Source organism: Clavelina lepadiformis, chromosome 8 (assembly GCF_947623445.1).
Source record: "Clavelina lepadiformis chromosome 8, kaClaLepa1.1, whole genome shotgun sequence".
NCBI lineage: Eukaryota > Metazoa > Chordata > Ascidiacea > Aplousobranchia > Clavelinidae > Clavelina > Clavelina lepadiformis.
This window is the reverse complement of record NC_135247.1, coordinates 4,710,030-4,725,929: the sequence shown is the minus strand read 5'-3', so window position 1 is coordinate 4,725,929 and position 15,900 is coordinate 4,710,030. Positions and strand designations below refer to the sequence as shown.

The 15,900-nt window shown below is 39.1% G+C and overlaps 1 protein-coding gene and 1 long non-coding RNA gene across 4 annotated transcripts in view; both read left to right on the top strand.

The window, feature by feature from the left end:
• The first annotated feature begins 1,172 nt into the window (after positions 1-1,172).
• LOC143469539 (uncharacterized) overlaps positions 1,173-15,900 on the top strand; it is a 30,193-nt gene continuing 15,465 nt past the window's right edge. For 2 of the 3 annotated variants that reach the window (XM_076967275.1, XM_076967274.1), the window contains exons 1-4: positions 1,173-1,291; positions 1,628-1,721; positions 14,610-14,906; positions 15,718-15,840. In XM_076967275.1, the coding sequence (XP_076823390.1) occupies positions 1,652-1,721; positions 14,610-14,906; positions 15,718-15,840 (490 nt within the window). In that variant the 5' untranslated portion in view covers positions 1,173-1,291; positions 1,628-1,651. The remainder of the gene's footprint in view (positions 1,292-1,627; positions 1,722-14,609; positions 14,907-15,717; positions 15,841-15,900) is intronic. The other variant, XM_076967276.1, reaches the window with a different exon arrangement.
• On the top strand, positions 2,946-13,668 carry LOC143469540 (uncharacterized). Its single transcript, XR_013119138.1, has 2 exons — positions 2,946-9,253; positions 9,454-13,668. It is a non-coding gene; the product is annotated as an uncharacterized LOC143469540 (long non-coding RNA).

Genomic DNA, 15,900 nt, shown 5'->3' with positions numbered 1-15,900 from the left:
ATGGCGCGTTAACATGCTCATAGTTATCAGTAAAGCCAAGTTCATTCCTAGCGATTTGTTCGAGTCGAAAGTGGAGGTAAGAGCGATATTTCTGTATATTGCGTCCACTCATGTTTAAGCAACGCGGTATACGGTAATTGTTTTGATCTAGCGGTCTAGCACCGATATAAAGCGTGCAAGTGGTAGTGTCCCACAAAAAAATCGAAAATCAGTACAGTTACACCGGAGGAAAGCGGTTACAGCAGCGCAAGCAAGAATCTGTGTCATTTGTGCCTTCAACGCTCACAGAACACAGTTAAGTAAACTTTGTGTGCGTCGGTTATTTGTCCTATGAACCAGTCACGAAGAACGGCCTTTTGTTTATCTATGCTGGTCAAATACATTATAAAGGTGTAGTTTAAACATGTGCACTAATTTGGTGAAGGCTTTGTTTGATTCACTTTGAGACTTATGTGTTGAAAAATAGGGACGACTTTAACCAATTATATGTCTGAAGTAAATAGAAATATTTCAGCAACAGGCACAACTAAGCCCATAGTAAACGTAACTACAGGGTAATGTAATGTGTGGAGGTACGGCTGGTCTTTACGTTTAAAAACTGCAAGCCAAGCTCTATTTTGAATCGGTAGACCTTACAAAATTCACAACCTGTGATCATAGGCTTTCCTTATTTACAAACCATCGACGATGCTTTTGTGTCGTTTGACTATTTTGTTTGTTGGCATCACATCTTCATTTACATATTTTGACCCTGACTAATTCTAACCCTAAAATGCGTTTCTTTCCGTGCCTTTCTATTTCTCCAACAGGCGATTTCGTGTGCCCATGTTTAATCCTAAAATTTGCTACGGCTTAGCAGGCGTGCGCCTGTGATCATCTGCCTTTCATTTTTTCGATTCGGTCATGTGGAACCGTCTGCATCGGAACTAAACTCTGGCAGAATTTTTTTGTTTTGTCAATAGCTTACGTTACTAAACCGCTCGTTTGGGATATAGCAGCAATGTTTTGTATCTTATGATTTACAAGTTCATCTGTACTTTCCCGACAAAGCTCTCTTGAGAAGAAACCCACAATTTTGCCACCCAAATAGGAAGCCGTTATAACCCAGCAGGAAATTAGGCTGTCTTTCTTAACAGCGCACAATAATAATTGCCATTGTTACTTCCTTTCTTTAGCCAAGGTTTGGCTAGTTTTGATAACCACCTGTCTGCCTTAATTCCACTTGAATAAGAAGAAATCGGAGCAATAAGGAATAATTAAAAGGGCCTGGGACCACTTACAGCGCGGTCGGGTAAGAGATTTTTCTCCACACAATATAGGCATCAACCAATTATTGCTAATTTTAATAGCCGCAGGATTATCTAATGGTTATAAAGTTATAAGCTGTCTAGCTATTTGACTAATTTAGTGAGTTCGTATTTCATAAAGTAGAAAAGTGTCGGTCATATCTTAATTTCGGCCATTGCCGCAAGTATAAAGGAAACCGTATAAGGCTAACAAAGAGATTTAATTAAGCTAACCCGAAGAAGGATGTTCGGTTTTATAGTTTCTCTCTATACAGTCGAAAAAACAGTTTAATTCCTATTTGATAACAAGCCGAGAAAACAAAACAGTGTTTTTATTTCAGAATCACGAGATCAATAGGATAAAGATGAGAGAGTTTGCGCTGGTACTTGTCCTTCTACTTTTGGAGCGAGGCTCCTCTCAAGCTGTGTTCAAAGGTAAGATCTGTAATTCTGCGGTTTTCACCGCTTTTACCCACTCTGCTGCTGCCTGTTCACGTGTAATTGCGTTGTTTTCCACTGTTCGCGCTATACTCTTGCTATTGCAGTTGGACTTTCACGCTATCACCATACAGTTGATGTTTAGTTTGATGAGCAGGCTGCTTTTTTGTTTTTATGCTGTCGTAAGCGTTATAAGCTAGTAATCGTATAGTGCTTTAATTTGGTTAGTAGTGAACTTGAACAATTGGAATTTGGAGCGGAGTTAGATATGTGCAAAATTTGCTGTCCTACTTGTACGTCTTTGCTCTATAGCTGCACTTGACAGCTGGAGCAACGCTTATATCGCATCTAACTTCTTTCTGTTATTTCACTCTGGCCTTCAGTATCAACGATATACTGTTATATATAGATAGGGCCATTTTTATTTTGACCTAAAAAAAAATTTTTTTGGCTTTATTTTTATCAAATTTTGACTTTATTTTGACCTAACGAAATTGCTTATTTGTAGAGGCCACAGTTCTTCCTCCTGTTACCCAAACATAATATTTTGTCAATTTCAGACCCAAACGTAATATTTTGTCGAAAAGTCAAGGTGTTTTTTGGATTATAAAAAGTGCGTCGTGTTTTTTGGCGATAGATTTAGGTAGCTTGTGTTATTTTGTCCTTGTGAAAAGGGCACTTTGCCTCGATTTTCTCCGCAATGGTAAATTCTAATAAACAGCAAATTAAACAGGGAAGAAGTAATGTAACCCCCTTCACGCGGCTTTAAAGAAATCACTACAGAAAAGTGTTTCAACTTATTTATTGTAATACAGCATCATGTAATTTTTAACATTTTCAGGCTTGAAATTTCTGTCTTTTCTCAATAGCTTTTTGAAATAAAAGTTACTGCTGATCCAAGTGGGCATTGTGACTTATTTCCTGCTTTTATGGGTTAATATGGTTTAATTGTGTCGCAGTTCCTGATTTACAATGCTTCCACGAGGATTTTTACAAAAATTACTCTCAAGAAACACAAAAACTTTGTCAAAAGCCATAATTTGACAAATTTTGACTTTATTGAAAATTTTGACTTTATTATAAATTTTGACTTTATTTTGACCTATAAACTTCTTAGAAACAATCCCCTAGGTGCTGAAAACAACTTTATTCTTTGATTCGTGGTCAGACGAGGTCCTTAAAAAATTTTGACTTTATTGACTTTTGCGGGCCCTAGTTATATATAATTATTTGTAAAGTGGATGACTAACTTAAATCGTTTAAGACATGTTATACAAAATTATGAATACTTTGTTTTCAAAGTTGGTCTCTTGTGTAAAGTAGCCATGAGCCTTTAAGTAATTGGCCTTTTAACAGCTTTAGAATGAATTTACCCTTGTTTATCAACGGGGGGCTGAATACGTGAAGGCATGCTTTAAGCTAGCTGAGTGTCTAGGCTTAAACTGGTTGGCGTTGTTTGCAAGGTATAGGACGCGGAATGTTCTGTTGTCTTAAACAAGAAACCTACTCGAACTGATTTTGGCAGTCAGCCGCACGTAACTATTTAAGCTATGTCGGTTGTTTTAAGAAAGTACTTCCCCGTTGCCCTTGTTGATCTTTTACATTTGTTACGTGATAAATGAAAACGTAGCTGCTGATTTGTGATGCCAGTCACACTTGAATATTTATGCTTGCTGCAGATCTGTGGTTGGTTTGTTTGAAACAGGATCGATTTGTTCTGACGTATTCTCTCTCTTTCAAATCCGGAGCTTGCTTTCATGGATGACGTAATGTCACTGGAGGTTTCGGTGGTTTTTGGAACGCTAAAACGAATCTGCCCAGTACTTTTAAGTAAACCTGGTTGTACGGTGACCGGAACAACGGGGTCGTTTGTTGGGAAACCTAATGCTCAATAGCGTTTGGCCATGCCGCAGACGTTAGAAAAGTAGCCCAGTCAGCTGCGCGGGATACCGTTGAGAGTAATTAACCGGTCTTGCCAATTGAAGGAATTTTGGTAACACGTGACCTAGATCAAGCTCTTGTTCGTAAATTGCATTTTGCACTGAACGTTTCACGGGAGTATGGACACAAATGCGCAGCTTTGAATAGTTTGATTCTGATACTAGTGACCCTAATCCGGGTCAAATCCAAAGAAAAGGTTTATTTCCTATTCGCGTCCATCGTAGTTTAAATATAGGCCGACTTATACCGTATTCCACTTCGAATTATTCAAGCCGAATTTTTTCGAAACCCAACCGCCTTAAAATGATTTCCAGTCATAACACTTTTTAGCACCTTGAATTATTTAAAGCCTGGCGGGAGTCTTTCCGTGGGCGTGTTCGGGCCGCCCTAACTTTCACTGAATGATGACACCTTTATACCTAATAAGCTACCTTGCAAAGAATTTCAGTAACTTTAGCTTAAGCAAACGAAACTGTATATTGCTGGAGATAAAAACGCACTTAGTATCTATCCCAGGTCACTGATTATAAAAAGAAGAGTAATGCTTACGCTAAAGTAACAACATTTCATAATTGGTCGTCAATCGCTTAATCGTGTATGTGCGGAAACCTTACACGGTAATGATTACATGTTTGAAAATATGAAACAAAAGCGCTCGGTACTACAAGAAGAGTCTAAGACTTTCTAGACTTCCCCCTTCGTGGGATAAAAGCATTGTCAAAACAAACCATATATTGTGTCTCTTTTAGCAGGGCCGCCGATCGAAAGCTTATTGATTTTGTAAAGCGAACAACCATCATACCGCCCAGTAATCTAATTTATTCTTATTACTGTAGAAGAGGGCGATATGAGACTCTACGCTGTCAACCTTACGTATAACATGTTTGTAGCATTTCTTTGGCGCGGTGTTGTCGAAATTACGTAGGAAAAGTATTTCCTCGTCGGTTGGCCACAGTATTTGTATAATTCATTGACGTGTAAATAAGTTATCAGCGATGACGCAATAAAACAATTCAATGAGTTCATTCCTTCACCTGGTTTGTAGAAACTATTTACAATATTTTTCCCGTATCGAGTCTACTTATCGCCCACGCAACACGACAACCGTGAGAAAGCATATGCTGTGGTTTCATGTTGTAAAACATATTCCAAATATTGAAATTCCTTCTGGGGGATCAATTCACTTTCTGTTTCGTGTCCGTCAATTCCTAGGTGGTTCTTAAGTCCCCGAGGATACCCACTTTGCCTGTAATAGACGCGTTTGAAACACTTGGCCAAGGATTTCTCCGTTAAGTTCAAAAATCCTAAAAATAGCGCTGGTAACTGTCTCCGAATGCGCTGAGGACCGGGAGTAGGTCACCAAACTGTGCCAATTAGTGACATCATATAATTTAGAAGTTTTGCAGCGGACGTAAATAAATTTGATTAGATAGATAATTTGTTTGTCAGGTCTTTGCATGTAATCACAATTAAACGCGTGCTTTCGCTTCTGAAACGACAGATTTATGGCACGGGTCGACAATAAAATGGTTACACCGTGTTAGGGGGAGCCAGTCTAAACGCTGAACGTTTTACGATACAACTGTTACATTATTAAATAGACTTTATGGTCAACAAAACGTTTGCGATTAAACTGACTTTGATATTGGTTTACTGCGTTGTGCTAAAATGATCCTATAACGACCGTGTTTATATTTACTGTGTGACATTTCAAATATATTTATCGCGTCGAATTTTTCGAATAACTGAAAGGTCGCAAACAAAACGCAGTGTCGGGTTGGTCTAATGGACTGCTATAATTCTTTTAATCTCTAAGTCTGATCGATATGGTTAGATACTGCTGATAAGAAACTGTAGCAAGGCACGTTTTTCTAACTATTTACCGCTCTCTCGATCCATTGCAAAAATCTCGTTTAATCGCGCTAAATTACGGTGTTGGGATCCATATAGAAGGCATTTTTTGTCTTGGTCCAATTTTCCGCTTACAGGGTTATCACCCTTAAACAAGCTTAGACGTCGGCGAGGCAATGACTCATTATAGGGGAAAACATGAAAAGCAATTTAGCACTTTCTTATCTGCAGCGCTTTCCCGTCCTAAGACAGAGCTAAGGCAAATGCTACGCTCAAATGATAAAATGTGGTAATTTGCAAAGCTGTTGAAAAGTCTCTTACTTTTTTGAAATTCGAATGCTGCAAAGATTATAACCAACACACGAGAGTGAGGCAACCCGCTTTGCCAGTAATGCCGTATCTGAGATTTGAGATGTGGTTTGAAATTTCTGTCATTAGAGAATATATCGCCCGAAGCAAGACTGTTATATGTTGTTGCTATCTTAATTGCGAAGGTAATAAACAAGCTTTTTGACGAAGAGGAATTTCGTGTGAAATCAGGAGAAACTTCCAGAAACTCTTGACCTAATGGGTTGATTTAAAGGCAGAGTTTATCGGCTTGCATCGGATTCCAATTCTGTGTATTACCTTCACGGCCTTGCATTGATATTTATTTTGGCAATTGTCTCGTTCTTTGCGTTTCTAGAAGTTGAGTGCTTGCTTCCGTGCTCGGGATTCAACTTCAAGAGACTATTTGCTTTTCGGTTCTCATGTCACGTTTGTTTTGTTTTATTTGATCTTATCCTATCCTGACAAAACACTAAACTGTCAAAGCAGTGATTATATCTAGGCCATTGTTTACCGTTGGACTCTGGTTGTCTAACCAGTTATACAAAACCTCACAGAATCACCCACAAAGCTTTTCAAAGCCGTTGTCAATAGGGTTTGTTTAACGACAGTTGGCCGAAAAAAAGGTAAACGATGGTCATATTCAACGTGCAGATGGCAGATATTTAAAAAGATTTTTTTTTAAACGAGCCTGAACGAAACTTCTTAACGTAATGCCCAACAGATCGCTCTCAAAGGTTTTGACGTCATAGTCGTTGGCTGTACCCAGTCTGTATGTGACATTACACAAAAGTTTGACGTCATACTTTTCGTTCTCCAAATAGCCAGCGACCAACCGGTATAACAGGCAAGCGGTTGCCACAAAATGACATCCAGAAATCGATTTTTAAAGTTTGTGAAAATCCAGTTACCAACAAATCTTGGAGCACTCCTGACAAATTGTGAAAGCCAAGACTTTAACTTATATGTTAAGGTGAATACTGGTTTATCAAATTTGCTTCACTTGTTGTGCGTCTTATCTCAAAGTGGATTGAGTCACCTCATTGACAAAGAGCTCTAGTGCGCAAGGACAGCTTGTCTTGCAGAGATTACGGACAAGTTTTGATCACAGAAAGGCGACGATGGATGAAATCCGATCGCATTAAAGGCTAGCCGCAGTGATACAGCACAATCGGCGGGCTCGTCCTGTCATGCAAGCCGAACCTCTGTGGGCGTTTTGTCGGTCTTAAAAGACTCAACATTTTCGTTTGTGTACTTCCATCAACACCTAGTTCCTCAGGTGCTTCAGTTAAATGAATAGAAACGTCACGCCGACTAACCCGAGCGAGCGTGCGGTCAAAGCCACTCCTGCGGAATATTGTTGTTAGGAATAACAAACTGTTCACCAAAGTAAAAGTGAATGGTTAAACTGCTTCAGTAGTTTTTCATGTAGAATGCTATAAAAGGATTTAGACGGATTGGAACGGGGTTAAACACGCCACTTCATGCTTCATCTTTTATATTTTTATTACAAACGTACGTCATCGATATTTAAACCGACATTAAGTTTATTGGAAACTGCAAGTGCTCTATCATTAGGCCTATACCATATTAAGAATTATCACAAATGTTTATGACATTCAGAAAACGTAACTTGACTTCCTATTGTACCAGTAAAGATTTAAAACATTTTTGCTTGCTTCCACGTTTCTGCATGGGGCTGGATTTATTTCACAATCCCGGCATCTTAACAATGGGGCGGGATCAGATGATAAACACTATTTCGCGTGGTTGCCAGTTCGTGACGGAAGACCTACACATTTGGTTCCTCTATTTGTGCGCAACAAAGCCGTTTTCCATGTGAACCAACTGTTTTTTGTGTACCGACAACCGACCGGAACAGATGTTTTATTTTTATTACAGCTAAATATAAGACAGTTATCAATTCCCTTTATAAAGCTTGCGTCAATCTTTACCTGGGAATAGCTGGTATGAACCGAAATTATTGGTATATACCGAAACGGAACGGAGTGTATACTGTATAGCCATTTGAGGCGAATATTAGCACCACATGGCGTTGTCCTAAATAAAAAACGAATATTTTAAAAATTCCAACGAAAGGGACAGATCGACTAAATTATTTTTTCCCTGTCCGCAAATGTCCGACACGAAGCGATCATCTGTATAAGACAACAAACCAATTTTGGTCATTCTTTTAACAACCTCTTCCCAAAGACAGACCGGGGCATCAGAAACGGTTTCCCTGAGATTTTTTCGTTGTCTCAGCGTTTGGCCGCCCTGCAGAGATCACGTCCATTGTTTAGATCCACAACAAGCAAATACCTACTTGTTAAGTGGTCGTCTTGCTGCGAACCTTCGCGTCATGTTGGCCTCAAGCCTTCAGGAGAGGCAACACGTCTCGCTTGCTGTCCTTAACATTATTCAAGTATGAGTCAAAAGGACAAAGAAGTGCGTTTGATGTATATTAGCGGAAAGTGATATTTTATCGCTCTCACGTCGACCGACGACATTTCGTTTCCCGGATTTTCGGGAGGGAAAGAGTCGCCTTTGTTCCGGGAAATGAAAACATTTTGAACCAAACACGTTAAGCCTTTAAGTGAGATGTCGTAATTTGCACACTTATATGGCTAATATTCACCAGCGCATGTCTAGGCTATCTACCCCAACACAAACAATATGTTAAAAGAGATTTTAAGGCAGTAAAATCGCTGTTTACTTGGTCTGATTATAATCGATTTCGCATAAATTCGGTTTGGAGATTTTAACCATATTTAAGAAACTAAAACAAGCGTGGGTTATATAAAAACAGTTCAGAGTTTAAGTAAGACGCCATAATGCAACGATAAACTTTAAGTTAATGAACGCGATGTGGCCTAACGTGTTCTGTATATTTTACGACCGGTTAATTTTCAATTGGACCCTTTCAATGGGAATTAGTTTACACATAACAGTGTTGTTCCAGAAATTTTTATTTTCTGGCACCTCCGCACCAGAGCCTACGAAATCGGCAGATTGTCGTCGAGATTAGGTCGGCGCTAACGCGTAGGTGTTGTCATCACCACATTTACTAGATACTTAAGCAATGACTTGGCCTTCGGCTACGAGTTATCTTTTTGATACGAGGCTACATCCAGTCAGTTACCTTAGTTCGACACTCGACAGAGATTAACACTTACGGCTGTTCATCACGGGTAATAAATGATGGTGTGAGTAATTTTTGACAACCAATAAATATAAAAAGATTGTATTAAATGTGACCAATCTGTAGTTATTGATGTTCATTGGCGATTTAAATCTTTTTGTCTAGACTAGTATCCCAGAGGTAGTCACCTGCTGCCGTTGGTTGTTTGAAATCGGGTCTAGGTCGTCAAGTTGCCTACTAATTGAAGAAGTTGCTTGGATGACATTAAGTAATTTCACGTTCGTAACATGTTGTGTAGATTCTTTGTCCATTCAATTTTTGGGTAGTTTATTTGCATTGAAACACTAAAATAACGTGATCAATTTAAGTTTGTCTTTGTTCTGTTCGTCGATAAATGGGACGACTTCTGATAACGGAAACGTTGTACTACACCTGTCTTTGTGGAAATTCAATTGCTTTTGTTTTTAGTTTTCGATGCGCTTCCGGTGCGTCCGACGCTGTGCGACTGACACCTGATACGGGTCAGGAAGAATTTGCTAACCACCGATTTTTTCCAAAACATTTCGACTATTTTCAACATCTTTTTTAGGCGGAAACTGCCACTTGACGTTGTGTTGACACGAAACACTGGCACACGTAGATAGATAATTACTGCAAGTTAGCGTTTTTGAACCGAAATGGATACTACCAGATAGAGCCTACGCATAAAGGTCTCCATTGTGAAGCTCCATCAGACGATACTGGTCACATCGCCGTTTGTTTGGTTTAACGCGACGACATTACGTCATTGTCTATTGAGCGCATCCATCTGTGTACAGGCGAAGCTTTCATTGCTTGTAGATTATTTGAGGCACGTTCAAATAATATCTGCTCTGAGTTCCACATGGAAAAAAGTTGCCCAAAATAGATTAGTTTGGTCTTCGACGCGTAGATCATTGCGTGCAGATTAAACAAAATTAATAATGACGGCAAATAAACCTGAGACGTTTTGGGTGCTTGCCTGAAGGTTAAGCAAAACGCCCAAAACAGCCAATGTTTGCATAATATTCAGCTCGACTTTGGAATGAACGGTCTTGTCTACCCGCATAAATGCCAAACAACTTGAGTTCTGTGTGTCGACTGGGTTTCTGAACAATCGGACCGACGCGAGTTGACATTTAAACGTGAAAACTTGTCAGGATTTAAATAGTGATGTCACAATCGATATCTAAGTTTCGGCAGTTTTTGATTGGGCGAAAGGGACATGTCGTGATCCGCAAGCCAAGATGGAAAACGTAGGTCATCGCTCTGAAAATCAAAAACTAATAGCAAGCACAAAGGCTGTGTTGTGAACATCCTCCTATGCTGAGCGACCCTAGCGATTAACACAGCGGTCTTAGCAAAGTGTACTTCCAAAACACAAAAGCTATCGCACTGGTAGCCAAACTTTACAATGCGGCTCGACTTTGTCTTATTTTGTAAGTGCGGGAAGAGATTATTATGATAACACCGGAACAAAAGTCAAACGTTTAACTTGAGGTTCTTCACTGTTGTGAAACCTGTATCACAAAACAAAGCGACTCAGGGTAACAGCATCAAAGCCAGTTTGTTAACGTAACTTACCATAACCGGAAACTAATTCGGTGTAAATGAACATGATGTTGGTATACCGTGGCCTGTGGTTTGTTTTGATGTTTAGCTATATTTCAAACGCGTTTATTTGGACAAGGCTACCAGTATCTTGGAGTAAATCAGACCTCCGCGACGTAATAGTTTCATAAAACTAATTTTGTTTCGAACGGCTTTTCCCTAACACTTTCCTTGTGGTGAGAAATATAAGTTAGTTATTTTTTAATAAAAGCCAAGTAATTGAGTTTTCTTAACAGAATAGGACCCGTTTGTTATTACATTAACAAAACGAGCACGGCCCGAACAATGGCTGGTGCAGACTGCAGGCAACCGATCGATCATAAATTTTCAGCCTGGCGCACTCCTCGGGCAATGTTGTTACGATCGCTACAGTTTGTTTAACGTTGAATAATTAATAGCCTTGAATGTCAATTTCGACTTGAGCATAGTACAACATGAAGCTATTTGCGCAATTCAAATAGGAAATGCGTATCTCTTAATGTATTATATTATACCGTGCCATCGACTTCAAGTATTTTCACACAATATGATTAAATCTATACGTGACGTTCTAAATAGGAATTATCGTAAATCATGCGGCAGCCGGTGCCAGATGAGGCGTGGACCTCTAGACCTGCACTAAATTCACGGAAACGGTTACGTCAACGACCCGGTTAGGTACTTTCTCTTCAAGGATATTGACTTTCAAATATATAATTATGGAGATTGATACTACTTTGCCCCAGCGAAACGCGCTCTCTGTAACGAAATGGGAATTCTCCATTGTATACAAAGAATACTTAACTTGTATGACGTTTGCCAAGCCGAATTTCAATAATTTCTTGTCACATTAACGCCATTCCCAAGATTGACTTTTGTCGTTCCCAAAACATTTTATTTATCAAGTTTTTCGGGTTAAAAATTGGTGACATTTAGAATGATCTTATCTGACTGGTGAGATTAATACACACGCTTTATGAATCCTTCCTTTGATATATACTGTAAAAGTTAAATGTGTCACGTTAATTAAAAGCGTTTAATTGTCGACGAATATTCATAAATAGATTTATCGTCATATACACATGGTGTTAGAGTTAGACACTCAATCAGAGGCTAAAGTAGGACTATTCTTTATCATCATTCGTCACAAGCGCAAACTTTGTTGTTAATGCCGGCCAAATTTTCAAACACGTTTTCTTAAATGTTTGTTCATCGTCTGAGAACATTCACGGCTTCTGACGGATCCCATCGACGCTTATTAGCATGAGGCTTAAGATTTTCTCAATCGTCTACCGGCGCAAATTAACTTAGGAAGCTGTGGTTATTCGTAAGGGGTTAACGTGGTACACTGCCCTCTAGACATAACGCTTAGTCAAAGGCAACGACCGATAAAATTGGTTATTACGCAAATGAGTGGAATGCTAAATCTCGTTGAAATTTTTGTCGGCTTCTCACATATGTTTGCTTTTGTCTACACAAGCCTAATCAGCTTGCTGCGAAAGTGCGCGGTCAAACGACCATGTTTTATCGCCTAAAGGCGTTGAAATATGCGGAAGATCCTCAATTCTATCTTGTCGTGGTGACCACCGCTTCCGCATGCCCGAAGATTATGTTTTACACGTTGGCGTGTAATTTTAAGTTGACTCTGTATCACGTCAAAATTTAATCTCAAATATTTCGAACATATTTAGGCATTTCTTAAGGAAATAAAGCCGATTAAGACGGTCGTCGTGGCCAGCAAAAATATTCTCGAACAAAATACACAGTGAGCATGGACGAATAAAAAGCAGGTGTTTTGGGTTAATTAACGTTTTAGCATAAGATTAGCGACGGACGCTGATCATATCTTTTCTGAGGGGGCAGGGTCAAGTAGGCTGACTGTTCTGTTACTTGTATATTGATTTTCGTTTCTGTATAAAGCTGCTCGTGCTATTATTGTCGTCTAACTTACCGCTACAGCTTTTCCCAAGCAATCGTACCTTTGCAATCGCTTTGGTCTGCATCTTTGCCACGGGTTTGTGCAAGTTATTGACCCAAATACAAAATTAATGTGGCTAGTAAACCAATACCCAGCCAGCTTCGAATAAGCTTATTGCGAATTGAAACCGAGTTGACTTTAAAGGCGCTTAGGCAGAGAATCATAGGATATGACCCAAACACAAAGGGGGTCTGTCTCGTGAAGGCGATACGGCACATCATTAGAAGATTACGCTAAAATTAAATTGTTGCCCGTGTTTTGGGTTCCGAATTCTTTTTGCAAATTTGGTTTTTAAGAATACTTTCCATGTGGCTGCGATTGAATTGTCGAAATAAAGCTGTCATTCACCAAATTACTTCACTTAAGATTTGACCTACGCGGCCATGGTTCACAACGCACTCAGTTGGAGATAGCAATCGGTATACGACGCTGCTATCTTATGCGACTACGAAAGAACTGTAGCAGGAACAAAAGTTGAGGAAATAGGATTAGAACTGCTGTAAGCAAACAAGTTGCCAGTTATGCAGTATCACCTTGGTCGGTTGTAACTGTGTTCCGTATGGTTGTGTATTTACATAAATCACTACATTTTCGTTGTTTAGCATGCTAGTACAGAACATGTTATAGAGAGTTAAAGGATGTATGCTTTTCAGTGTATTTCTGTTTGCATAACCGATTGTCGTCAGACAACTGCGCAGGAGTTGTGCAACCAGCGATCTCTCGTTTTCTGTGGGTCGGCCTTTTTTGTGTACCTCGCCAGGCTATTCGAGCCAAAAAGATTCTTCGCTCCCCGACGGTGGAACAAGTTTTTCAGACTGTCTGTTTCCTGTTTGATGTAGGCAAGCGAATTTCTTTTTGTTTAAGACTCCTGGGTTTGTTGTTGCGCCATAGTGCTCTCTAAGGCATAGACTTGTACGAACGCCTTTTCTTATAGTCAAAGTGACAAGCCGAAAGTTTTCACATTTTTTCAGTAATTAACTTGTCCCTTTTCATTTTGTAACTCCATTTGTTTGTTCATAATTTGCTAGCTGTGATTTACTTTTGAAATGGTCGTTCTTTAACTTGAAGCCTAAAATAATTTTCTGCCTTTCGTTAATCGAGTAAACCAACGTTGTTTGCACGTGTTGCATCTCAACGAATTCTTTAATAACAATTTGTCTAAGTTATTTGCCGTGTGTATCTTCAATATGTTTTGTGGAATGTTTGTAACGTTCATTTTTGTATGGCAGTCGATTTTAGCTTTACCGTTTGTCAAATGCAGCTTAGGTTACTATTAGATACAATGTAGTCAACCGAGCCATTGTGTAGAACTGTAGATCTCTAAAGAAGTTTGCATGCGCTTTGCCTTGTGTGTTAGTTTTGGTCAAAGTTATTTGAAACTGTTGTTAGAAAGGCAGAAAAAATACAAAATTTTATTTGGAAATAACCTATTTGTTGTTAAATTGCACCGAATTCCATTTTAATAAGTTATGGATGACTACATCCTATTTCGTTAGGATTTTGGACTTTCTCCTAATTTCCTTCCTTGAATAGATTTTCTTAAAACGTCTGAGGATTATCGTGAACTGCATAATCCTTCTACTTCATAAACAACTTTAAATGAACCCATTAAATATTAATAGTACCTAACAAGATAGTTAAAAGTTTTACTAACTATCATAACCTGGTTACTTACTAACTGATTTATTTTTATGTTTCCCCCCTTACCCTATTTCTCCGCTAACCTCCTTTCGATTAATGCAACATGCGATAAATGTGATGATATTAATTTTGACATGCACCTAATAATTATAATTTGGGTGAAAATCTGCTATATGGCCATTGCTTCCTGCTTTAATCAACCGCTTTTTGTTTGAAAATGCCTGGTCATTTTCAAACTGCATTTGCTTGTGCTTTTGGTTTCGTGCATTTAATTTTCACTTTGAAAATCACGGCATACTTGAAACTACGGTTGATTTGGGAATCTGTGGTTCGTTTACAAATGACTTGGATAAAAAATGAACAAAAAACAAATCGCATGTAAAATCATTGGCTACAGACGTCACGCCCCAACCAATCCCCACCACCCATGAACTTAACCCTAACTTGCCGACGGAGTCAGATAGGGTAACAGCAAGGTCCAGATCCGGGTGCAATGTAGAGAACTGTTTGATTGATTACCACAATGCCGTGTACCGGACAACTCCAATTTTTATACGTTGCCACGCGCTCCGTCGTCTCTTTGTATGCATGAGGAAGAAGTCACCAGGTTGCGCCAAAGACGACGCGCGCTACATGCATATCGACGAAAAAAGGCTTCTGTCGGTGTCCATGTTTAACTGCGACACACCATCAGGTGCTTATCAGATCATGCCTAGGATGTGCTTGACGTCTCACCTGTTTGGTTGCTTGAAATTAGCTGTTTTCATGTCTTGGTTTGCTGACTACCTGTTTTTTCAAATCAATTTGCTGTGCATGATTTGATCAGTGTTCTCTTGCAATGCTGCCAATTAGATAAAACGCTGTATATCCACACACCCACATCAACTTGCACTGTATGCATGTGTGTTTTTTGTATAACGTTAGGTGTTGTTTTGGTCAGACATGACTTTAGATTCATTCTTCACGTTTAGGCAGATTTCTTACAGTAAAAGTTTATCTTGACAATGTGTGTGAGAAATATTTTTTTCTGATGTAGATTTGGTTCTATTGCATGACAAATCTGCCGTTCTGAGAGCATATAACTCCAGTTTTGTTTGTATATTACAATAAACAACATATTTAATTAGCTAATCGCAGTTTGAAGCACAACAATACTTCATAGTGAAACATGGTTGATTGGAGGCTATAATCCTTTGATCGTGCTGGTTTGTTAACTTACTGCCTTCTGTTTCTTGTGTAGTTAATTTTTAATTCTACTACAAATGACCTAAAAATTGTGTCATGCCAAAATCTTCAACAAAGATAATACATACTACTTAATACTCAGCAGCACCGTTATGTCATAGCCTACGCCCTACAGCAACCGAATTTTATCATACTCTCCAGGCAAAAGCACTCGCACATCTCATGCATGAACCGTTACACAACATGCGCACATCCTTCTGAAAGATCAAACCTCATTTTCAACAATAAGTTAATGAATGTTAATAAATGTTTCTTTTTAGAATCCAGCTTTTCTGTGGTTGACCTCACTACCGTGATTAGCGTACCTCTGGCGTCAGGAGTATCATTCGTGCAAGGATTCCACGGCTACCCTGCGTTTATCATAGATGATCACCCTGAGCTCAGTAAGTTATGTTTAGTGGAGGAGGAAATCCAGACATTGTAGATAACAGGAAGGTTTTTTG